General features: G+C 43.7%; 1 protein-coding gene across 1 annotated transcript; it reads right to left on the minus strand.

Moving 5' to 3' along the window:
- Positions 1-8,955: 8,955 nt before the first annotated feature.
- Positions 8,956-17,659, minus strand: LOC110493937 (uncharacterized). Its single transcript, XM_021568554.3, has 2 exons — positions 17,339-17,659; positions 8,956-14,273 (listed from the first exon to the last, which is right to left on the minus strand). The coding sequence occupies exons 1-2, from the start codon at positions 17,529-17,531 to the stop codon at positions 13,447-13,449; spliced, it is 1,020 nt and encodes a 339-aa protein (XP_021424229.1). The 5' UTR covers positions 17,532-17,659; the 3' UTR covers positions 8,956-13,446.
- Between the last annotated feature and the right edge of the window lie 8,046 nt (positions 17,660-25,705).

Raw genomic sequence — 25,705 nt, forward strand, 5'->3', positions numbered from 1 at the left:
AGACCCAGAGCCCAGAAGATGGTATCCCGGAGAGGGTCTCATGGGGGAGACCTATCCTTTTAGATTTATTATTTAAATAAACACCCTTGAAACCGAGCTAATCCTACTCTGTCTGATCTGTGTAAACGTCTTGACAGAACCCCCTGGTCTGCCACAAGTGGTGGAGAATGTGGGCATTCTGATAATGTGGTCAGGTCAGGGTTGACGTTTACACAGCATCAGCATGGACGAGTTGATAGCTCAGTTCGTCCGGGCCCAACAAGCACAACAGGTGGTTCAGGAACGAACGCTGGAGGAACAGCGACTACAAAACGTCAGCCTTGTTGAGGAAATCAGGAAGCTGCAAGGAGGAGCGTCTCCTGAATCACATCCCAACCAGTCACCAGGGCATGGCGCGTCACTGCGCATCACCAGGGCATGGCTCCTAACCGACGTATCCACCCTCTCCATCCTCGACAAAGTGGTCCTGGATGTCTTCTTATGGGCGCAACCCCACGACATGAAGAGGGTAGCGAGCCTATGCATGCCCCAGACCTTGGAGGGCCTCCTGTAAGCAGTGGAGATGCATCAGAACATCAAGGCCCTGCTGAGTGGGAGCCGGGACGAGTCGGCGACCCGTTCAGGGAGATGGAAGGACAGCCCCACCGCTGTGTACCCTGAACCGACAGTCGGCAGGGACCGCAAACCCATGGAGCGACGGCTGGGGTAGGACCAACCTGCCACTGACGACCCCAGGTAGTTGGAGACGAAAGTAGGTGTTTTGAGTGTGGCGCCCGGGGGCACATTGCCTGGAATTGCCCAGCTCGAGAGGAGTCGATGCCATCAGCTAGCCCCGGAGGCGAGGTGGGTCACGCCGTGAACTCTGTCACCTCCTGTTGGGCACACCACAAATCAACTGCACCCATGGTTCCGGTGAAGGTTGACGGACACGACACGGAAGCGCTATTAGACTCCGAAAATATGGTTATGCTCGTAACCACGAGCCTGCTGAATCAGGAGAGCAAACTGGGTAGGGAGATGTCCATTTCCTGTGTTCACGGTGACACAAAGCGGTATCCAACCGTAGGAACCAACATCGTGAAGCCACAAGGGAGCTGCCAGATGATGGTGGGTGCAGTACCAGAGTTTCCGGTACCTCTCCTAGTGGGACCGGATTGTCAGCTGTTCGCGGACCCATGGGGGCATGAGTTGAAAAAAAGGTACGAGCTGACCGAAGAAGAGAGCGGGGACGACCCATCGCCTGTGCGGCCCGGAAGCAGCCGGTTAACTAACCTGTATCCTTGGGTCAGGGGTCTGAGGCGGAGGGCTGAACCCCCCCCCCCCCCCCCCATGAGGAACCACTGGAGGAGGAGCCCAGCCTCCCCACCAGCTGGGGGCCAACTGAAGGGACAATTCGGGACGCCCCAGTGGGAGGATGCAAACTTGAAAGCCGCCGCAGCCCAATTGACAGCGGTGGATGGACAGCTACCTCCGGGGGTGAGTGACTGTTGATACCCCCATTTCCAAATCAAGAATAACCTTTTGTATCAGGTGTCGCGCCAACAGGGGGAATTTCGAGAGGTATTGTTGCTGCCCCGACGGTACGTGGGAACCGTTCTGCTGGCCCACACCCACCTGTTGGGGGCGCACCTGGGAATGGAGAAGACTCGGGAATGGATCGCCGCCCAGTTCCACTGGCCCAGGATGAGGAGGGCCATGGAAGTCTATTGTCGCAGCTTCCTGGAGTGTCAACTCACTGCCCCGAAAGCACACTTCCGAAACCCACTGGTCCCCCTACCGAACATCGGGGTGCACTTTGAATGCATCGCCATGGACATAGTGGGACCCCTGGAAAAAAAACAGCAAGAGGCCATATCAGTACATCAGCCCGGTACATCAGCACCCTGGACCTGAGCAAAGGATATTGGCAGGTACACTTGGCAGCCTCCTCCTGAGAGAAGACGGTGTTCTCGACACCAGACAGTTTGTCTCAGTACCGGATACTCCCGTTCAGTCTCCACGGAGCCCTGCCCACATTCCAGCGACTGATGAACAGAGTGCTTTGACCCCACCAGCAGTACGCACCGGCCTATCTGGATGATATCATCATCCACAGCCAAGGTTGGGAAGAGCACCTGACGCACCTCCAGGCGGTGCTGGACACGCTCAGACAGGCCGGGTTGACCACAAACCCCAAGAAATGCAAACTAGAGTTTGAGGAGGTGGAGTACCTGGGGTATTTGATCGGACGAGGGAACGTCAAGCCCCAGGAGAGGATGGTTCACGCAGTATGTGACTGGCCCGTTCCACGCACCAAGACACAGGTCAAGTCCTTCCTGGGACTGGTAGGATACTATAGCCGCCTTATCCCCAACTTTGCAGCTATAGCTTCTCCCTTCACCGATCTATCAATGAAATGGATGGACGAGACAAAAGCAGCTTTCAGTCATCTGAAGGAAGCGCTGTGCTCCCATCCGATTCTCGTAGTGCCCGATTTCCATGTGCCAATAGTGGTCCAGACTGGATGCATGTGATACGGAACTAGGGGCCGTTCTGTCCCAGATACACGATGGGGAGGATCACCCCATCATGTGCATCAGCCAAAAGCTGAAACCTAGAGAAAAAAAGTACTCTAATGTTGAGAAAGAGTGTCTATCGGTGAAGTGGGCGCTAGATACTCTCAAGTACTACCTGTTAGTTACCCACTTCACCCTGGTCATGGACCATGCTCTCCTGGTCTGGATGGCCAGGGGAAAGGACACGAACGATCGGGTCACCAGGTGGTTCTTGTCCCTTCAACACTTCTCTTTTTCTGTTGTGCACAGGTCAGGGGTGAAGCATGGAAACGCGGATGCCCTATAGAGAAAGGAAAAATAAGTCTCACTGATGACAGTCCCCTCCCCGACAGAGCTAACACACCTCAATTCAACTTAGACTATAGATAATTAACAGGCAGCACTTGTTAACTGTTCTGTTACGTAACGATCACGTTTTGGAACAGTGAGTGCATTCTGACATCACATGCATAAAACAACTCACGCTGGGGCGACCGTTAGAGATATTCGGAACTCACGTATGAAAAGGTTAAATGTCTATTTTAAGATTAACATGTAATGTGCTGAATTTATAAAATAAATCAGCCAATTCAGAAGGGAAGAGAAACTTTGGAGGGAGCTTCCTTTTTTAAGGTAGCTCTCGAGACTAGTCTCTCTTTCTGGGATCAACCTTCACAATAACTGGGCTTGCACTGTCTATCAGTCCCCTAAAGATGGAGGGCTCTTTCCCTACTAAGTCTCTACCTAGCAAGTTAAACTCTAGTAACCCATTATACTTTCATACATTGTTACTTTATAAAATGTTGTAACCCATTATACTATTATACTATATACTATTACTACTAATACTATTAGTACATTTTACACCACTTAATTACATGTGGGTGTGTAAGTTGTATATATATTTTGTTTATTTTCTATTGTTACTTCATCAGATCTCTAGTAACCCATTATACTCAATGTTATGTTACTTTATCTCTAATAACCTATTATACATGTGTGTTACATCACAAATTCCTCCTCTACACCATAGTTCTATTCATACAGAGGTTTAAATATTCACTAGTGTTCCATTTAACAGCATATTCGGGAAATAGTACTCTCTTCTTCCATCTCTCCATACAGAATCCCTATATGACATTATAAATCTCAGGTATTCACATCCACACCACCAGCAACGATCACAGCGCAGCAGACCAAGAGGTACACATATAATTTTCACAAAGAGGGGGCATCAATGAACATTGTTGCAACCCTTACCCATCTCAACTGTTACCCTCTCAAACTTTTCAATGACTTCTCCTGTCAGTGCTCACTACCTGTAGATCAACGGGCAGTGGTGGACAGAACCCCTAGATAAGGTTATGGATCTAAACGTTATAGATCTAGATCCCTTACATACTGCCTACAGACATGTTGCATAGGCATAGTTCATAGAGTTGGTTCCGGCATGTGTCTGGCACCATTCTCCATCTTAACTTATATAACATATTCTGGTTATGTGCCCCCCCCCAATATCTTTACCAAGCACAGGCAGGAACCAATGATTATTTATGACACTAAGACAAGATTAACATTTGCAAGACTGTCACTTCACAAGATAACATTTTCCATCACAGGATTCGGAAGAAAGTCAACACCAAGGTAGGCCTGACCCTGACCAAGGACCGATGCTCTGCTCCTGCCATCTACCATTATCTTCAACTCACAAGAACAGTGAACCACTAAAGTACTCCTGTAATACTATGTTTGAGATGACATGTTTGGGACCACGTATTTCCCATAATTTGATACAGATAATGTTTGTGTCTAAGTTGATTGCAGCTAATAAATAATGCTAAAAAGACTTGTGGTCGATGTTGGCCTGTAAATTGACTGGAACCAGTCTATGCCGGCCCTATGCAACTGGATCAGAGGAAAGTGCCTGGCGCCTGAGTGGAGGTTGATGGACAGGTAAGAATATTGCCACGGTCTCACCTGTCCAGGTCAGTGACATGAGAGATGAGGTAAAGAAGAAAAGGAAAGGAGGCCACTATCTAAACCTCAACTAAATCTTGTTATAAATAAAACACTTGAGTAAATTGAGGAGACTAAACTGCTTTGAGTTACCCTGGATTGTAAAACTGTCATGGTCAAAACTTATTGATACAACAGTAGCTAAGATGGGGAGAAGTATGTCCATTGTAAGGTGCTGCTCTACCTTCTTGACAGCACTGTCAACAAGGCAGGTCCTACAGGCCCTAGTTTTGTCGCACCTGGACTACTGTTCAGTCGTGTGGTCAGGTGCCACAAAAAAAAGGACATAGGAAAATTGCAACTGTTTCAGAACAGGGCAGCACGGCTGGCCCTTGGATGTACACAGAGAGCTAATATTAATAACATTGACGTCAATCTCTCCTGGCTCAAAGTGGAGGAGAGATTGACTTCATCACTGCTTGTATTTATGAGAGGTATTGACATGATGAATGCACCGAGCTGTCTGTTTTGAACTACTGGTGCACAGCTCGGACACCGATGCATACCCCACAAGACATGCCGCAAGAGGTCTCTTCACAGTCCCCAAGTCCAGAACAGACTATGGGAGGCGCACAGTACTACATAGAGCCGTGACTACATGGAACTCTATTTCACATCAAGTAACTTGGCCATTCTAACACCTGGATATGTTTATTTTTGAACCATTCCATTGTAGATTTTGCTTTATGTTTTGGATCATTGTCTTGTTGGAAGACAAATCTCCGTCCCAGTCTCAGGTCTTTTGCAGACTCCATCAGATTTTCTTCCAGAATGGTCCTGTATTTGGCTCCATCCATCTTCCCATCAATTTTAACCATCTTCCCTGTCCCTGCTGAAGAAAAGCAGGCCCAAACCATGATGCTGCCACCACCATGTTTGACAGTGGGGATGGTGTGTTCAGGGTGATGAGCTGTGTTGCTTTTACGCCAAACATAACGTTTTGCATTGTTGCCAAAAAGTTACATTTTGGTTTCATCTGACCAGAGCACCTTCTTCCACATGTTTGGTGTGTCTCCCAGGTGGCTTGTGGCAAACTTTAAACAACACTTTTTATGGATATCTTTAAGAAATGGCTTTCTTCTTACCACTCTTCCATAAAGGCCAGATATGTGCAATATACGACTGATTGTTGTCCTATGGACAGAGTCTCCCACCTCAGCTGTAGATCTCTGCAGTTCATCCAGAGTGATCATGGGCCTCTTGGCTGCATCTCTGATCAGTCTTCTCCTTGTATGAGCTGAAAGTTTAGAGGGACGGCCAGGTCTTGGTAGATTTGTAGTGGTCTGATACTCCTTCCATTTCAATATTATCGCTTGCACAGTGCTCCTTGGGATGTTTAAAGCTTGGGAAATATTTTTGTATCCAAATCCGGCTTTAAACTTCTTCACAGCAGTATCTCGGACCTGCCTGGTGTGTTCCTTGTTCTTCATGATGCTCTCTGCGCTTTTAACGGACCTCTGAGACTATCACAGTGCAGGTGCATTTATACGGAGACTTGATTACACACAGGTGGATTGTATTTATCATCATTAGTCATTTAGGTCAACATTGGATCATTCAGAGATCCTCACTGAACTTCTGGAGAGAGTTTGCTGCACTGAAAGTAAAGGGGCTGAATAATTTTGCACGCCCAATTTGTCAGTTTTTGATTTGTTAAAAAAGTTTGAAATATCCAATAAATGTCGTTCCACTTCAGGATTGTGTCCCACTTGTTGTTGATTCTTCACAAACAAATAAAGTTTTATATCTTTATGTTTGAAGCCTGAAATGTGGCAAAAGGTCGCAAAGTTCAAGGGGGCCGAATACTTTCGCAAGGCACTGTACATGCATACACACACACATGATAACATACGCACTATACACACACGTACACATGGATTTTGAACTGTATATATGTGGTAGTGGTGGAGTAGGGGGCTGAGGGCACACAGTCTGAATGTATTGTAAAGTTTTAATTGTATAAACTGCCTTCATTTTGCCTTGGCAGCAGCTAATGTGGATCCCTAAAAAATACAAACACAAATTGAGATGCACTCAAAAGGCTGATTCCACTGTGGTCTCTCCTACTGTCTCCCTTCTAGATTGTGACGTTCTACGGCTCCACTCTGGTTGACAACGGTGCGGCTGCTAACGGACAACCCCTGGAGATCCCCGGTGTCAGTCGACCCGGTCTGGTCACTAAGGCAGGCCTGGTGCAGTTTGGACACGACGGCAAGACGGTAAGTCGCCTAACGTTGCACAAATGTTATTTAGACATACATTTTATTACCAGGGTTGCTACCATAGATTGTCTCTCTTTTTTTTTAAAAAGCCTTCCGACATTTTTCTTTGGCCCTTTCTTTGGAAGAAGAAACCCTGTTTATTTTTGCAAATACAAAAAAACTTCCAAATCTTTCTGAGGGCATTCGTTTCTAACTTTTTGGATTTAAACATAGGCCTATGTACCTACCTGGCCTTGAGGTCAGGACTATCATGGCATAGTTTCAGTGGCGCTCATTCCCTGCAATCTCTCGGGGACTGGTTCCCGCACCGATTCTGGCTGTTCCCCCTCATTGGCAGGAGAAATAACTTTGGATGTTTTCCAGTCGAACCTTAGGCCTGCGCTGAAAAGCTCTCTGTGAGGTGTTATGTATTCTCTAGGAGCAACTGAGAGAAAGAGTCAGGGGATAGGGGGAAGGGTTCAGAGATTGAGTCAAGGAAGTTAAGAAAGATTGGGGTGAGTGAGAGTTTGTTAGTGTTGCATCAGTTTATGGGAAATGTGTTGAAAGAGAATTTTGGGGACAGAGGGCTGCATCACAAAGGGTTGGAGATTAGGCTGTGTGTGTGTGTGTGTGTGTGTGTGTGTGTGTGTGTGTGTGTGTGTGTGTGTGTGTGTGTGTGTGTGTGTGTGTGTGTGTGTGTGTAAGCAGGGTAATTAGGCCGGGTCCCACCGGGTCCAAGACCCGGCACCTATGGTTATTTGAATTATCTAAGGAAAAATTGTTGTCCACATTTTATTTTTCAACAGCCAACAACACAAGAAGCAACAGCAAAATCAGACAACCCCATAGTAGAACTGTTTACACATTCAATTGTTCAGCATATCAAATTGTGAGCACTGCACAGGGAGACAAATATGCATGTCATACTACCCTGAACAAAAATTAACGCAACATGCAACAATTTCAAAGATTTTACTGAGTTACAGTTCATATAAGGAAATCAGTCAATGGAAATGAATTAAACCCAAATCTATGGATTTCACATGACTGGGAATACACATATGTATCTGGCCACAAATGCCTTCAAAAAAAGTTAGGGGCGTGGATCAGAAAACCAGTCAGTGTCTGGTGTGGCTACCATTTGCCTCATGTAGCAAGACATCTCCTTCGCATAGAGTTGATCAGGCTGTTGATTGTTGTCCCACTTTTCTTCAACGGCTGTGCAAAGTTGCTGGATATTGGCGGGAACTGGAACACGATGTCGTACTCGTTGGCTCAGAGCATCCCAAGCATACTCAATGGGTGACATGTCTGGTGAGTATGCAGGCCATGGAAGAACTGGAATATTTACAGCTTCCAGGAATTGTGTACAGATCCTTGCAACATGAAGCCATGCATTATCATGCTGAAACATGAGGTGATGGAGGCGGATGAATGGCACGACAATGGGCCTCAGGATCTCATCACAGTATCTCTGTGTATTCAAGTTGCCATCGATAAAATGTAATACTGTTCGTTGTCTGTAGGTTATGCCTGCCCATACCATAACCCCCGGCCACCATGGGCACTCTGTTCACAATGTTGACATCAGCAAACCGCTTGCCCACGCAACGCCATACACACTGTCTGCTATCTGCCCGGTACAGTTGAAACCGGGATTCATCTGTGAGAAGCACACTTCTCCAGCATGCCAGTGGCCATTGAAGGTGAGCATTTGCCCACTGAAGTCGACTACAACGCCGAACTGCAGTCAGGTCAAGACCCTGGTGAGGATGACAAGCACGCAGATGAGCTCCCCTGAGACAGTTTCCGACAGTTTGTGCAGAAATTCTTTGGTTGTACAAACCCAGTTTCATTAGTTGTCCGGGTGGCTCATCTCAGAGCATCCCGCAGGTGAAGAAGCCGGATTAGGTCCTTGGCTGGCGTAGTCTACACTTGTGAGGTCAGTTGGACGTACTGCCAAATTCTCTAAAATGACTTTTGGAGGTGGTTTATGGTAGCGTGGCATTGTGTTGTGTAACAAAACTTCACATTTTAGAGTGACATTTTATTGTCCCCGGCACAAGGTGCACCTGTGTAATGATCATGTTGTTCAATCAGCTGATATGCTGCACCTGTCAGGTGGATGGATTATCTTGGCAAAGGAGAAATACACACTAACAGGGTGTAAACAAATTTGTGCACAAAATTTGAGAGAAATACGCTTTTTGTTTATTTTGTACCTTTATTAAGCACTAAGACCACGGTTTCTTTCGCAGATGCATGAACACATCAATAAACAACAATTATACTATACATATCTGTATACACCTCAATTACACAATGCATGAAAAGCAAACACAGAACACAAAAAGCAAAACACAATCATATGAAACACACTCATCCACCTGAATTGCCCAACATGAGTATTAAGACTAGCTGTATTTCTAAGATATGCTATTGAGCTGCAAACCACACATGGTTTAGAGCTGCAAACCACACAGGGTTTATATGCAGACGTGATGTATCCAAGCCCAGAATGAGTGCTGCAACAAAGGGGTTTATTTGCCCAATCTGGGCTAAGAGGAGTTTTGACCCAAGTCTACTACACATGGTCTCAGTCTAGATAGGGGAAATACACTACTCTTCTCTACCACTCTTTGAAAGAAAGATGGGCTTTTCTGACCTCTACTGGTCATATAACTGTACTACAAGTGGAGCTAAATTCAATGATTAGTTTATCTTTATTTAACTAGGTAAGTCAGTTAAGAACAAATTCTTATTTACAATGACGGCATACCCCGGCCAAACCCTAATTGTACACTGCCCTATGGGACTCCCAATCACGGGCAGTTGTGATACACCCTGGAATCAAACCAGTCTGTAGTGATGCCTCTAGCACTGAGATGCAATCCCTTAGACCGCTGCGCCACTCAGGAGCCTACAAATTATGGGGACCTCCTTCCCGTATACAAACATCACGTGACTCATTGTAAAAACGAGGAGAATCTAGTCGTGTTCATTAGGCACCACACTGAAGAAAATGTACTAAAATGGAGGGACTACCTAGTCTCGTTCAATAAGAAATACTAATTTGTTTTACTTTACTTGATTGAGTTTATTTTTACAGGGACAGTTAACATGAATCAACATTTCAGTAATGTATTTCAATTTTTTTACATTAAATTGTTAAATGTTTTCCGTCGTGTGCACTAATGAACACGCCCCTGGAGTTTTAACATTGTCCAAAATCATGCTGCAATAGATAGGACTTGCTATAGCTATTTATAAAGTTACCCTGCATGCGTGTTTGGACAGTAAAGTCAAATTTGAAGTCTGTCTAAAAACACCCTTTCAGTGAACATATCGGTAATGACGTTCCCTCTATAGTTGAATTGGTAAACATACAGCAAGTTAATTCCCTTTAATAATATGTCATATTTTCCTAATATACTGTAGCTGTCAGATTGAGAACTGGCATTCTTTGAATAGGTGTAAGTAAAATGTTAGGCAACGTTGTTAACATTTTAAATATATAAACCTCTGTCTTCCACACATAGGGAAGAGAATGACATCCAAGATGTACAGATTTAAAAAAATATATTAGACAGTGATATGCACTCCATTAGTGACTCCCCCAAGCTATGGATATCCATCTGTTTGACTACCTTGAAGTGCTCCGTTTAAGACGGTCTATAGACGGTCTATAAATGATAGATACAATACAAGGTACCAGAGAACTAGTTACATGGACTTTTTCCTCATGGAACTCACTAGCTAGGTTTCCATCCAATTGGCGACAGATTTTCATGTAAATATTCAAAAACTTTTCCACCAGAGATGTTTACATAAAATTGACTTGTTGCGGATAACTTAGTGGACATAAAATAGACAAATAGTGTGGTTAAATTCCCATGAACTGAATTAAAAATACAAGTTGAATGGGTTTCCATTGCATTTTCAACTCTAGTGATGGTTTTGTCAAAAATAAAATTGTGTTATATAGCTTATGTGCCCACTCTGGTCTTGGCACGTGTACTCTAGCCAACAGCTTGCAGATACAGTGCAGGTGGGCTTTCCTACATGATGAGATTGTAGTATGGACAAAAGAGCGAGATTACCTCGATTTGTCAAACAGCCAAGCATCGATCATCATGTGACCAGAATAAGAGTTTAAGACGGTCTATATTTATTGGAACTGATCAAGCTCATCACCGTGCACTTTCACCAGCCTGTGAAGTTCATCATTTATTGAATCGGTAGCCTAATAAACAACATGTTTTTTGAGTCGCAGTGGGAGGACCACACAACATATCATCTTGTGACTTTTACTTCGATATATTTGAGCATAAAGGCGTTTCCAGCGCCATTTGTTGCATAATTTACTTTACCGACACAAAAAGATCCCACTCTGTCGACATTTGGAAAGTTAACTGTACCGACAAATTAGCTGCTTCCATCAGGGCTGTCGTGACATATTTTTTCTCCAACGGACTTTACTCGCTTAAAAAAGATTGGATGGAGAACCACATACACAGTGCCGTGAAAAAGTATTTGACCCCTTTCTGATTCTCTCTCATTTTTGGGGGGAACTGAATGTTATCAGATCTTCAGCCAAAACCTAATATTAGATAAAGGGAACCTGAATTTACAAATAAGTATATATTTGTTGTGTTATTAGTAAAGTTATGCAACACCCAATTCCCCTGTGTGAAAAAAGTAATTGCCCCCTTACACACAATAACTGGTTGTTTTAGACTTGTTTGTTTTGGATTAAATTCAGCTCTGTATCAGAGAACTCTACAGGAGAATGTCAGGCCATCCGTCTGTGTGCTGAAGCTGAAACGCAGCTGGGTCATGCAGCAAGACAATGATCTAAAACACACAATCAAGTCTGCCTGAAAATGGCTAAAAAGCAACACATTTGAAGTTAAGTCCAGGACTAATCCCAATTGAGAGGTTGTGGCAGGACTTGAACAAGCAGTTCAATGCTTGAAAATCCACAAATGTCACCGAGTTAAAGCAGTTCTGCATGGAAGAGTGGGCCAAAACTCCTCCACAGCGACGTTAGAGACCGATCAACTAACAGGAAGCATTTGGTTGGAGTCATTGCAGTTAAAGGTGAGTTATTGAGTGTAAGGGGTCAATTACTTTCTCACACAGGAGCATTGGGTGTTACATTTGTGCCATGTAGTGTATTTCATAAAGTTATGTATGTGGACACCTGCACGTCAAACATCTCATTCCAAAATCATGGACATTTGCTGCTACAACAGCCTCCACTCTTCTGAGAAGGCTTTCCACTAGATGTTGGAACATTGCTGCAGGGACTTGCTTCCATTTAGCCACAAGAGCATTTGTGAGGTCGGGCACTGATGTTTGGCGATTAGGCCTGGCTCGCAGTCGGTGTTCCAATTCATCCCAAAGGTGTTCGATGGGGTTGAGGTCAGGGCTCTGTGCAGGCCAGTCAAGTTCTTCCACACCATGTCGACAAACCATTTCTGTATGGACCTTGCTTTGCGCACGGGGGCATTGCCATGCTGAAACAGGAAAGGGCCTTCCCCAAACTGTTGCCGCAAAGTTGGAGGCACAGAATCATATAGAATGTTACTGGATGCTGTAGCGTTGAGATTTCCCTTCACTGGAACTAAGAGGCCTAGTCCGAACCATGAAAAACAGCTCCAGACCACTATTCCTCCTACACCAAACTTCACAGCTGGTACTATGCATTGGGGAAGGTAGCGTTCTCCTGGCATTTGCCAAACCAAGATTTGTCCATTGTACTGCCAGATGGTGAAGTGTGATTTATCACTCCATAGAATGCATTTCCACTGCTCCAGAGTTCAATGGCGGCGAGCTTTACACCACTCCAGGCGACGATTGGCATTGCGCATGGTGATCTTAGGCTCGACGAACGGTTCTTATGCTGACGTTTTTTTCCAGAAGCAGTTTGGAACTCAGTAGTGAGTGTTGCAACCAAGGACAGGCGATTATTTTTTTTTTACACACTTCAGCACTCGGTGGCCCCGTTCTGTGAGGTTGCGTGGCCTACCACTTTGCGGCTGAGCCATTGTTGCTCCGTTCCCACTTCACAAGAACAGCACTTACAGGGCAGCTATGACAGTGCCACGTTGAAAGTCACTGTGCTCTTCAGTATGGGATTTTATACACCTGTCAGCAACAGGTGTGGCTGAAATAGCCGAATCCACTCATTTGAAAGGGTGTCCACATACTTTTATGTATGTGTGTATATATATATATATATATATACACATATATATATATATATATTATATATATTATGTGTGTATATGTATATATATAATTTGTGTGTGTGTGTGTGTGTGTATATATATATATATATATATATAAAAAATTGTTCACTCAGGTTCCTGTCATCTAATATCAGATTTTGGTTGAAGATCTGATAACATTCAGTATCCAAAATATGTAGAAGTAGAGAAAATTGGAAATGGGGCAAATACTTTTCCACAGTACTGTACAGACAACCAACCACATAGGCTACATGCTTTCTAGAAATGCCCTCCCATTTATGGATTTTGGCTAAGATCGGAGCTTCGCCCTCAAACTTTTCTTACTCTGTGGACAGATTATGCTTCCTTTTTTCCTTCAATAACACATTTCAATTGTCCTTATCATGACTGCCAGACTAAAACGTCTGTGTCACCAAAGGCATCAGGGAAAGGACAGTAACGTCAAAGGCCCAGGACAATCGGACCACAGGCCACTGTCCTATGCACTTGCAGCTCTCCCATCTGACTGAAGCTTTCGCCACAGTCATGGCATCGGTATGGGTTCTCCTTGTGAGTCCTCCTCAAATGTCCTTTCATATGAGCGTCCTGCCTGAACGCTTTCCCGCAGACTGGGCAGACAAACGGTTTCTCTCCTGTGTGAACTCTGATATGCTCGTTCAGATGACTCTTCACTTTGAAACCTTTCCCACAAAGGTGACAGCTGTGTGGTCTCTCCCCTGTATGAGTCGTCATGTGGTCTCCCAGACCCTTCCTGGCTGGGAACCCCTTTCCACAGACATGGCATCGAAATCGCTCGTAGGAAGCGCGTCTCTTCATAAATTCAGACAGTGTTCCTATATGCCTAAATGGTCGTCCTCTCTTTGTTTTCCGTTGCAGGGGGCTCATGTTTTCACTCGGAGCTGCAGAACAGTGTGCGTTTACGGCAAACAGGAACTGTGGGTCACTCGTTGGTACTCCGTAGCCCTCTCCATCAGGTTCTGTTTTCATGTGTTCCACTAGGGTACTCGACAGATTATTAATCTCATTGTCCTCCACAATTTGGGTTTTAAAAAGGTGCGAGGGCCAAGGGTCCTGGTCAAACCCACTTTTCACACAAGGAGGAGTGAATACAAACTCTATGTTATGACTATGAGACTCAGGCCCTTGCAGTTGCTCTTCTACCAGTCTCGTCCTGAAGTCCTGTTCCACTGTACTTTGTGCGGGCTCTGAACTTTCTTCCTGCAGACTGAGGCCCTTAATTTCCTCTTCTGAGACATGATGCCTAGGTTCTGGAGGCAAGGAAAGGCAAATAAATGTTAGTCAACAGAGAGCCATATTAATATATCTTACTGAGACTAGCGGAGTAAAAAAAATCAAAATGATCAGCTTCAATTCAGTTAGCGAATAAAAGCACTTTGTCAGGCCAAATACAATATATCACACACTCCTTTCTTTAAACATTTATATATTTTCCCCTATTGAAAACTGGGATTCATAGTTTACTGGTAACATTACTGTCCTTTACTTTCATTGAAAAATATCCCTCAAACGTTGTTCAAATTCCCTTGACTTGCTAGTAGAGTGGGGGAAATTGTTGTAAAGTTGCGCGCTCACAGAATCGTTGGAGGCACAGAATCGTCTAGAATGTCCTTGTATGCTGTAGCATTAAGATTTGCTTTCACTGGAACTAAAAGGCCTAGTCCAAACCATGAAAAACAGCCCCAGACCATTATTCCTCCTCCACCAAACTTTACAGTTGGCATTATGCATTGGGACAGGTAGCATTTTCCTGGCATTCACCAAACACAGATTTGTCCATCGGACTGCCAGATAGTGAAGCGCGATTCATCACTCCAGAGAGTCCAATGGCGGCGAGTTTAACACCGCTGATCTTAGGCTTGTGTTCGGCTTTTCGGCCATGGCAACCCACTTCATGAAGCTCCAGACGAACAGTTCTTGTGCTGACGTTGTTTCCAGAAGCAGTTTGGAACTTGGTGGTGAGTGTTGCAACCGAGGACAATGTTTATGTGCTTCGCACTTCAGCGGTCCCATTCTGTGAGCTTGTGTGACCTACCACTTCACGGCTGAGATGTTGTTGCTTCTAGACGTTTCCAGTTCACAATGAGAGCACAATTGACCGGGGAAACTCTAGCAGGGCAGAAATTTTACAATTTGACATGTTGGAAAGGTGGCATCCATAACTAGGCAAGTCAGCTACATTGGCCTAGCTGACTTAGTTAGCTAAATTTATCTCCCCCAGAGACCACCAAAGAAAAATCCTGATTCAAACTTTTTTCTCGTCGGTTAACCCTTTCCTTTCTAACAAACTGAAAAGATTCAAAAAACATAATTGATAATAATAATAATAATTTTATAAGTCCTTAGCCTTTCTCTGAAAGCAGAGCAGGCCCTCATTGTTCCCTACTGTGTTTGGGTTAGTAAACATTTGTGGAGTGGCTCTTTTTGTCCTCAGCATGCATTTTTTTCACCATTCTTAGTGTCTAAAGAACCCATATGTTCTTCTGAAATATTAACATAAATACTAAACATTTTGAACTCTTATTATGGTGACGATTTTACAAAATTACAGTCATGGTCATTAATTGGCCTCGCATTTTTCTGGTCTCGGTCTTGACTCGGACTCAGCCCTCTCGCCCACACCCCATGGACTCGATTCGCTCCGGCCTTGAATCGTTCTCGCTTTAGGTGGTCTCGAACACAAAACTGTCCACAGATATTGGGTTCCAGCAAGTTGATTAACCAGTTAGAGCTCTAGGGGCGCTATTTCATTTTTGGATAAAAAACGTTCCCGTTTTAAGCGCGATATTTTGTCACGAAAAGATGCTCGACTATGCATATTCTTGACAGTTTTGGAAAGAAAACACTCTGAAGTTTCAGAATCTGCAAAGATTTTGTCTGTAAGTGCCCCAGAACTCATTCTACAGGCGAAACCAAGATGATGCATCACCCAGGAATTAGCAGAATTTCTGAAGCTCTGTTTTCCATTCTCTCCTTATATGGCTGTGATTGCGCAAGGAATGAGCCTACACTTTCTGTCGTTCGCCCAAGGTCTTAGCAGCATTGTGACGTATTTGTAGGCATATCATTGGAAGATTGGCCATAAGAGACTACATTTTCCAGAGGTCCGCCCGGTGTCCTTTGTCTAAATTTGTGCGTAATCTTCAGGTGCGGTCATTTTCTCCTGGGATTCAGGAGAGAAAGCATGTTTCCAAGAACGATGTATCAATGAAGAGATATGTGAAAAACACCTTGAGGCTTGATTCTAAAAAACGTTTGCCATGTTTTCAGTCGATATTATGGAGTTAATTTGGAAAAAAGTTTGCGTTTTGAGGACTGAATTTATGGATTTTTTTTGGTAGCCAAATGTGATGTATAAAACGGAGCTATTTCTAATACACAAGGAATCTTTTTGGAAAAACTGAGCATCTGCTATCTAACTGAGAGTATCCTCATTGAAAACATCAGAAGTTCTTCAAAGGTAAATGATTTTATTTGAAGGCTTTTATGTTTTTGTTAATGTTGCGTGCTGGATGCTAACGCTAATGCTAACGCTAAATGCTAACGCGAAATGCTAACTCTAGCTAGCTACTTTTACACAAATGATTGTTTTCCTATGGTTGAGAAGCATATTTTGAAAATCTGAGATGACAGTGTTGTTTACAAAAGGCTAAGCTTGAGAGATGGCATATTTATTTCATTTCATTTGCGATTTTCATAAATAGTTAACGTTGTGTTATGCTAATGAGCTTGCTGATAGATTTACACAATCCTGGATACAGGGGTTTTTTCATAGCTAAACGTGACGCAGAAAACGGAGCGATTTGTCCTAAACAAATAATCTTTCAGGAAAAACTGAACATTTGCTATCTGAGAGTCTCCTCAATGAAAACATCTGAAGTTCTTCAAAGGTAAATGATTTTTTTGAATGCTTTTCTGTTTTTTTGTGTAAATGTTGCCAGCTGAATGCTAATGCTAAATGCTACGTTAGCCATCAATACTGTTACACAAATGATTGTTTTGCAATGGTTGAGAAGCATATTTTGAAAATCTGAGATGACAGTGTTGTTAACAAAAGGCTAAGCTTGAGAGCTAGCATATTTATTTCATTTCATTTGCGATTTTCATGAATAGTTAACGTTGCGTTATGGTAATGAGCTTGAGTCTGTATTCACGAACCCGGATCCGGGATGGGGAGATCAGAAAGGTTAACAGGTGACAAGAGAAGTGACACACACTGTGGGCTTGCAGTGCGCGGAACGTCAAGCAAGGGCAGTGAAAGAGAGTAGGATACAAGCCAGTCAAACACTAAGTTGAAGTAGTAGTCGTTACAAACCTGCTCTATGTAACTTTATTTGTGGTTTCATGACCAAATCCAACATGTTCTGTAACCGTTTGTTCTCCTCCTTCGAACGGGATACTTCTTCTTGATACTCTACTATCGTATTTTCAACTACTCCAAATATCTCTACAGCAGCCGCGATCAATCGCTCACGCAGAAACACATTGAGCAATTGTATTTTTGACATGTTGGGAATGCACTGTCGCTAGTATTTTATTATCAATTTATTTCAATTTAAAGCTTTTTTGAAACCCTTCTTGCTAAATGTGCCTGCCAGGAAGTAAACACTGTTCGCTATACTTTTTTACTGTGCGTGCACGGCAACACAATACCGCACTACCGCCGCCTGTTGTCAGGAGTGGAAACAAAGGTTGACAATACGCTGACGTTTTTCAACCTATATTTTTGGTTCACATGTAAGAAGAGACAGACATGACTCTCAAATGGCTATTTCTTCACAAAACACTTTACAGACTGGAACTTGGGCTGCACGCTGGCTATTGGTTAAGATTCTGGTAGTTCCATATAGTCAATAACCTTTCTGTCCTAGTACTGTACACCATTTATGAATCCAGTCCTGATTCAGGGTATTATAATGGTATGACTTTGGACTGTTTGGAATAAACATAATAAACTGCAGTGCATGCAGACATGTTGAACTGCATGCTTCTTTTCGAATGAATATGTGTGCACTGTTTACAGTTGAAGTCGGAAAATTTACATACACCTTCGTCACCGTAGCCTAGTGGTTAGAGCGTTGGACTAGTAACCGGAAGGTTGCAAGTTCAAATCCCCGAGCTGACAAGGTACAAATCTGCCTCTGTTCCTAGGCCGTCATTGAAAATAAGACTTTGTTCTTAACTGACTTGCCTAGTTAAATAAAGGTAAAAAAAATACATATATAATAATAAATTTAAACTCAGTTATTCACAATTCCTGACATTTAATCATAGTAAAAATTCCCTATCTTTGGTGAGTTAGGATCACCACTTTATTTTAAGAATGTGAAGTGTCAGAATAATAGTAGAGAGAATGATTTCTTTCAGCTTTTAATTCTTTCATCACATTCCCAGTGGGTCAGAAGTTTACATACACTCAATTAGTATTCGGTAGCATTGCCTTTAAATTGTTTAACTTGGGTCAAATGTTTTGGGTAGCCTTCCACAAGCTTCCCACAATAAGTTGGGTGAATTTTGGCCCATTCCTCCTGACAGAGCTGGTGTAACTGAGTCAGGTTTGTAGGCCTCCATATTTGTAGGCCTCCACACACTTTTTCAGTTCTGCCCACAAATGTTCTATATGATTGAGGTCAGGGCTTTGTGATGTCCACTCCAATACCTTGACGTTATTGTCCTTAAGCCATTTTGCCACAACTTTGGAAGTATGCTTGGGGTCATTGTCCATTTGGAAGACCCATTAACGACCAAACTTTAACTTCCTGACTGATGTCTTGAGATGTTGCTTCAATATATCCACAGCATTTTCCAACCTCATGATGCCATCTATTTTGTGAAGTGCACCAGTCCCTTCTGCAGCAAGGCACCCCCACAACATGATGCTGCCACCCCCGTGCTTCACGGTTGGGATGGTGTTCTTCGGCTTGCAAGCCTCCCCCTTTTTCCTCCAAACATAACGATGGTCATTATGGCCAAACAGTTCTATTTTTGTTTAATCTGACCAGCGGATATTTCTCCAAAAAAGTACAATCTTTATCCCCATGTGCAGTTGCAAACTGTAGTCTGGCTTTTTTATGGCGGATTTGGAGCAGGGACTTCTTCCTTGCTGAGCAGCCTTTCAGGTTATGTCAATATAGGACTGGTTTTAATGTGGATGTAGATACTTTTGTACCTGTTTCCTCCAGCATCTTCACAAGATTCTTTGCTGTAGTTCTAGGATTGATTTGCACTTTTCGCACTAAAGTGCGTTCATCTCTAGGAGACAGACCGCGTCTCCTTCCTGAGCAGTATGACGGCTGCGTGGTCCCATGGCATTTATACTTGCATACTATTATTTGTAACAGATGAACGTGGTACCTTCAGGCGTTTGGAAATTGCTCCCAAGGATGAACCAGACTTTTGGAGGTCTACAATTTCTTTCTGAGATCTTGGCTGATTTCTTTTGATTTTCCCATGATGTCAAGCAAAGAGGCACTGAGTTTGAAGGTAGGCCTTGAAATACATCCTCAGGTACACCTCCAATTGACTGAAATAATGTCAATTAGCCTATAAGAAGCTTCTAAAGCCATGACATCATTTTCTTGAATTTTCCAAGCTGTTTAAAGGCACAGTCAACTTAGTGTATGTAAACTTCTGACCCATTGGAATTTTGATACAGTGAATTATAAGTGAAATCTATCTGTAAACAATTGTTGGAAGAATTACTTGTGTCATGCATAAAGTAGATGTCCTAACCGACTTGCCAAAACTAAATTTGTGGAATGGTTGATAAATTAGTTTTAATGACACTTAGGTTGGAGTATGTAAACATCCGACTTCAACTGTATGTATTTTGTTTGTGTCCTTGTTCTTCCATCTCAAGTCAGCAACAACTATCCATCCTTTTGTTCCTCTGCAGGTTCACTGAATTCTGCAAAGGTGGCCAGCGCAGGGACAGAAGGACAGAGCAGCATTGACTCATTCTTGACCACCACAGGTGTCCATCTGTACAGCCAGGGCCACCCCAGGCAGAAGGCCATAACAGAGGCTATACTGCAAGTCCTGATCATTTCCTGCAAACTGCCTATGTCCTTAGTGGACAACCCTCACTTCAGGCATTTCCTGTCCGTGGTAAATGACAAATATAGACCAGTAAGTAGGCCCACGTTAACAAGGTGCCTGCATGACTTAACACTGAACAAAGAGGCTACACTCAAAAGTGCCCTAGAGAAGACAGAATCAGTGTCTGTCACTGTAGATATATGGACTGACATGATCATGAGGGGCTTCGTGGGAGTAACGGCCCATTACATGGCTATGGCAGAAAAAAAAACTCCCAGACTGGAGTCAGTTCCGTTGAGCTGTGATAGATTCACAGGGTCACACACTGGGGAAAGAATCAGTAATACATTTGAAGTAATATGTGATCATTTTGGCATAAAACATCAATTAGATTTATACCATATGTGATCACGCTGCAAATATGAAAAAAGCCTTCACAGTTTGTTTCCCCAAAGTAAGCAATGATCATGATGATGATGATGTGGATAACCCCAGCCTATGGGAATAATTTGGTGAAGAGTACAATGCTGATGTAGAAGCTATCCGAACCAACTGCAGGCAACAGCACTTACAGTTCTTTGCCCATTCATTACAACTAGTGATTAGAGATGGACTAAAGGAAACACCAATCATAAACAGCCTGCTGGCTAAGGTAACTAAACTTTGCAACTTACTACATACTACCTGTGGTCTGAAAGAAGCATTTGAAGCTGAGTTCGGAGCCAATCGTTGTATCCCTGCTGATGTGTCTACCAGATGGAATTCCATCCTCCCAAGGACACAGGGAACTCTGTTTATCACCAAGGGAATGGAGCCAGCTATTGGAGCTAGTGGACATTTTGGACCCTGTGGTGACTCTCAGTGCTGCCCTTCCTTGTGTACTGTCACTCAACTATCATATGCAAAGTATACTGAGCACAAGTTGTCACCTAGTCAGTCTCGTAAAAGCACTGCAGCAGTCACTCAGGCACCGATTCCAGGGGGTGTTTGTGAATGTCAGAATGGAGCACTCGGATGAACAGGCAACAAAACTTCCATTTGGTGACAATGTATACATAATGGCTGCACTGCTGGACCAATCTAGAGAAGAAGAAGAACAACCACCTGCCAAAACCTCTAGACTGTTGTCTGGCCTCCGCAACAAGATCAGCAAGAAGAAAGGAGACATAAAGTAATCTGTCAGAGCAGAGATTTTTTTAGCTATATTGAGGTATCTTCTGATGAAAATGAAGTTGATTGCTTGGATTTTTGGAGAATCCATGCAAAAGACTTTCCAAGGCTCAAGCAGGTAGCAATGACAGTGTTGGCTGTGCCTGCCACCAGTGCCCCAGTGGAGAGAGTGTTTAGTCATGGAGGCCTCATCATGCGACCTCATCGTGCCAGGCTCTGTGCAAGAACGCTGACAAACTTGATCTTTCTGAAATGTAACCTGTCTACAACATACATTTTCTCTGTCCTAGGGCACAGAACGTAATGTACTACTTGTTACTTTTTTTCATATCCGGTACAATTACTTTTATTAACATTTAACATAACAGTCTACATTTTAAAATGACATTTATATTGATTTACAAGTAGAGATATTGGTGTGCAAAAGAGCAGAAAAGTAAATAAATATAAACAGTATGGGGAAGAGGTAGGTCAAATTGGGTGGGCTATTTACCGATAGACTATGTACAGCTGCAGCGATTGGTTAGCTGCTCAGATAGCAGATGTTTGAAGTTGGTGAGGGAGATAAAAGTCTCCAACTTCAGCGATTTTTGCAATTCGTTCCAAATGAGGTGTTGGCTTTAGGGATGATCAGTGAGATACACCTGCTGGAGCGCGTGCTACGGGTGGGTGTTGCCATCGTGACCAGTGAACTGAGATAAGGCGGAGCTTTACCTAGCATGGACTTGTAGATGACCTGGAGCCATCGGGTCTGGAGACGAATATGTAGCGAGGGCCAGCCGACTAGAGCATAAAGGTCGCAGTGGTGGGTGGTATAAGGTGCTTTAGTAACAAAACGGATGGCACTGTGATAAACTGCATCCAGTTTGCTGAGTAGAGTGTTGGAAGCTATTTTGTAGATGACATCGCCGAAGTCGAGGATCGGTAGGATAGTCAGTTTTACTAGGGTAAGTTTGGCGTCATGAGTGAAGGAGGCTTTGTTGCGGAATAGAAAGCCGACTCTAGATTTGATTTTAGATTGGAGATGTTTGATATGAGCCTGGAAGGAGAGTTTACAGTCTAGCCAGACACCTATGTACTTATAGATGTCCACATATTCTAGGTCGGAACCATCCAGGGTGGTGATGCTGGTCGGGCGTGCGGGTGCAGGCAGCGAACGGTTGAAAAGCATGCATTTGGTTTTACTAGCATTTAAGAGCAGTTGGAGGCCACGGAAGGAGTGTATGGCATTGCAGCTCGTTTGGAGGTTAGATAGCACAGTGTCCAAGGACGGGCTGGAAGTATACAGAATGGTGTCGTCTGCGTAGAGGTGGATCAGGGAATCGACCGCAGCAAGAGCAACATCATTGATATATACAGAGAAAAGAGTCGGCCCGAGAATTTAACCCTGTGGCACCCCCATAGAGACTGCCAGAGGACCGGACAGCATGCCCTCCGATTTGACACACTGAACTCTGTCTGCAAAGTAGTTGGTGAACCAGGCAAGGCAGTCATCAGAAAAACCGAGGCTACTGAGTCTGCCGATAAGAATATGGTGATTGACAGAGTCAAAAGCCTTGGCAAGGTCGATGAAGACGGCTGCACATTACTGTCTTTTATCAATGGCGGTTATGATATCGTTTAGTACCTTGAGCGTGGCTGAGGTGCACCTGTGACCGGCTCGGAAACCAGATTGCACAGCGGAGAAGGTACGGTGGGATTCGAGATGGTCAGTGACCTGTTTGTTGACTTGGCTTTCGAAGACCTTAGATAGGCAGGGCAGGATGGATATAGGTCTGTAACAGTTTGGGTCCAGGGTGTCTCCCCTTTGAAGAGGGGGATGACTGCGGCAGCTTTCCAATCCTTGGGGATCTCAGACAATATGAAAGAGAGGTTGAACAGGCTGGTAATAGGGGTTGCGACAATGGCGGCGGATAGTTTCAGAAATAGAGGGTCCAGATTGTCAAGCCCAGCTGATTTGTACGGGTCCAGGTTTTGCAGCTCTTTCAGAACATCTGCTATCTGGATTTGGGTAAAGAAGAACCTGGAGAGGCTTGGGCGAGTAGCTGCGGGGGGGGGGGGGGGGGGGCGGAGCTGTTGGCCGAGGTTGGAGTAGCCAGGAGGAAGGCATGGCCAGCCGTTGAGAAGTGCTTGTTGAAGTTTTCGATAATCATGGATTTATCGGTGGTGACCGTGTTACCTAGCCTCAGTGCAGTGGGCAGCTGGGAGGAGGTGCTCTTGTTCTCCATGGACTTCACAGTGTCCCAGAACTTTTTGGAGTTAGAGCTACAGGACTTGAGACTTGACTTAGACTTGGCCCTAAAAGACTTGACTTGCTTGGACTCTACCTCGAAGACTTGTGAACATCTCTGCTGTTACTGAGGTTTGAAACTTTCTTATTGGTCTATTAACTAATTTACCACCTGGTGACGTCACCAGGCAGGCCAAAACTCCATCTCACCTAAACGTGCTGACATTTCAGGTGGTCTTTTCGAACAGCTTTTACATTATCATAATTTCAATAATTTCACTGTATTATTCCAACCTGGAAACACATACAGTGCCTTGCGAAAGTATTCGGCCCCCTTGAACTTTGCAACCTTTTGCCACATTTCAGGCTTCAAACATAAAGATATAAAACTGTATTTTTTTGTGAAGAATCAACAACAAGTGGGACACAATCATGAAGTGGAACGACATTTATTGGATATTTCAAACTTTTTTAACAAATCAAAAACTGAAAAATTGGGCGTGCAAAATTATTCAGCCCCCTTAAGTTAATACTTTGTAGCGCCACCTTTTGCTGCGATTACAGCTGTAAGTCGCTTGGGGTATGTCTCTATCAGTTTTGCACATCGAGAGACTGACATTTTTTCCCATTCCTCCTTGCAAAACAGCTCGAGCTCAGTGAGGTTGGATGGAGAGCATTTGTGAACAGCAGTTTTCAGTTCTTTCCACAGATTCTCGATTGGATTCAGGTCTGGACTTTGACTTTGCCATTCTAACACCTGGATATGTTTATTATTGAACCATTCCATTGTAGATTTTGCTTTATGTTTTGGTTCATTGTCTTGTTGGAAGACAAATCTCCGTCCCAGTCTCAGGTCTTTTGCAGACTCCATCAGATTTTCTTCCAGAATGGTCCTGTATTTGGCTCCATCCATCTTCCCATCAATTTTAACCATCTTCCCTGTCCCTGCTGAAGAAAAGCAGGCCCAAACCATGATGCTGCCACCACCATGTTTGACAGTGGGGATGGTGTGTTCAGGGTGATGAGCTGTGTTGCTTTTACGCCAAACATAACGTTTTGCATTGTTGCCAAAAAGTTACATTTTGGTTTCATCTGACCAGAGCACCTTCTTCCACATGTTTGGTGTGTCTCCCAGGTGGCTTGTGGCAAACTTTAAACAACACTTTTTATGGATATCTTTAAGAAATGGCTTTCTTCTTACCACTCTTCCATAAAGGCCAGATATGTGCAATATACGACTGATTGTTGTCCTATGGACAGAGTCTCCCACCTCAGCTGTAGATCTCTGCAGTTCATCCAGAGTGATCATGGGCCTCTTGGCTGCATCTCTGATCAGTCTTCTCCTTGTATGAGCTGAAAGTTTAGAGGGACGGCCAGGTCTTGGTAGATTTGTAGTGGTCTGATACTCCTTCCATTTCAATATTATCGCTTGCACAGTGCTCCTTGGGATGTTTAAAGCTTGGGAAATATTTTTGTATCCAAATCCGGCTTTAAACTTCTTCACAGCAGTATCTCGGACCTGCCTGGTGTGTTCCTTGTTCTTCATGATGCTCTCTGCGCTTTTAACGGACCTCTGAGACTATCACAGTGCAGGTGCATTTATACGGAGACTTGATTACACACAGGTGGATTGTATTTATCATCATTAGTCATTTAGGTCAACATTGGATCATTCAGAGATCCTCACTGAACTTCTGGAGAGAGTTTGCTGCACTGAAAGTAAAGGGGCTGAATAATTTTGCACGCCCAATTTGTCAGTTTTTGATTTGTTAAAAAAGTTTGAAATATCCAATAAATGTCGTTCCACTTCAGGATTGTGTCCCACTTGTTGTTGATTCTTCACAAACAAATAAAGTTTTATATCTTTATGTTTGAAGCCTGAAATGTGGCAAAAGGTCGCAAAGTTCAAGGGGGCCGAATACTTTCGCAAGGCACTGTATAAAACACAGGCAAATCACATTTTTGACTGCACTGGGCCATCACCACCAAAATCATCCTCAGTACTCAGATAAAGCTCTATTTACTTTACTAACAAAGGGATTCAACATAAATTACATTTGTACGTAAAACTATTGTATATTGATTAGTAAGGCACTACTATGAGTAAGTAACAGGATTACTAAAGAAATTATTAAAAGCTTCTAAATGCAAAAACTGTAGCTAGCACACTTAGTCTTTGGATTAGGTAGCACAGGATAGGAACAACTTTATTTAGCATAACAAATGTATGTGTCCTGTAACCAG

This window comes from Oncorhynchus mykiss, chromosome 17, assembly GCF_057628025.1.
Source record: "Oncorhynchus mykiss isolate SJ-2025 chromosome 17, ASM5762802v1, whole genome shotgun sequence".
Taxonomy (NCBI): Eukaryota; Metazoa; Chordata; class Actinopteri; order Salmoniformes; family Salmonidae; genus Oncorhynchus; species Oncorhynchus mykiss.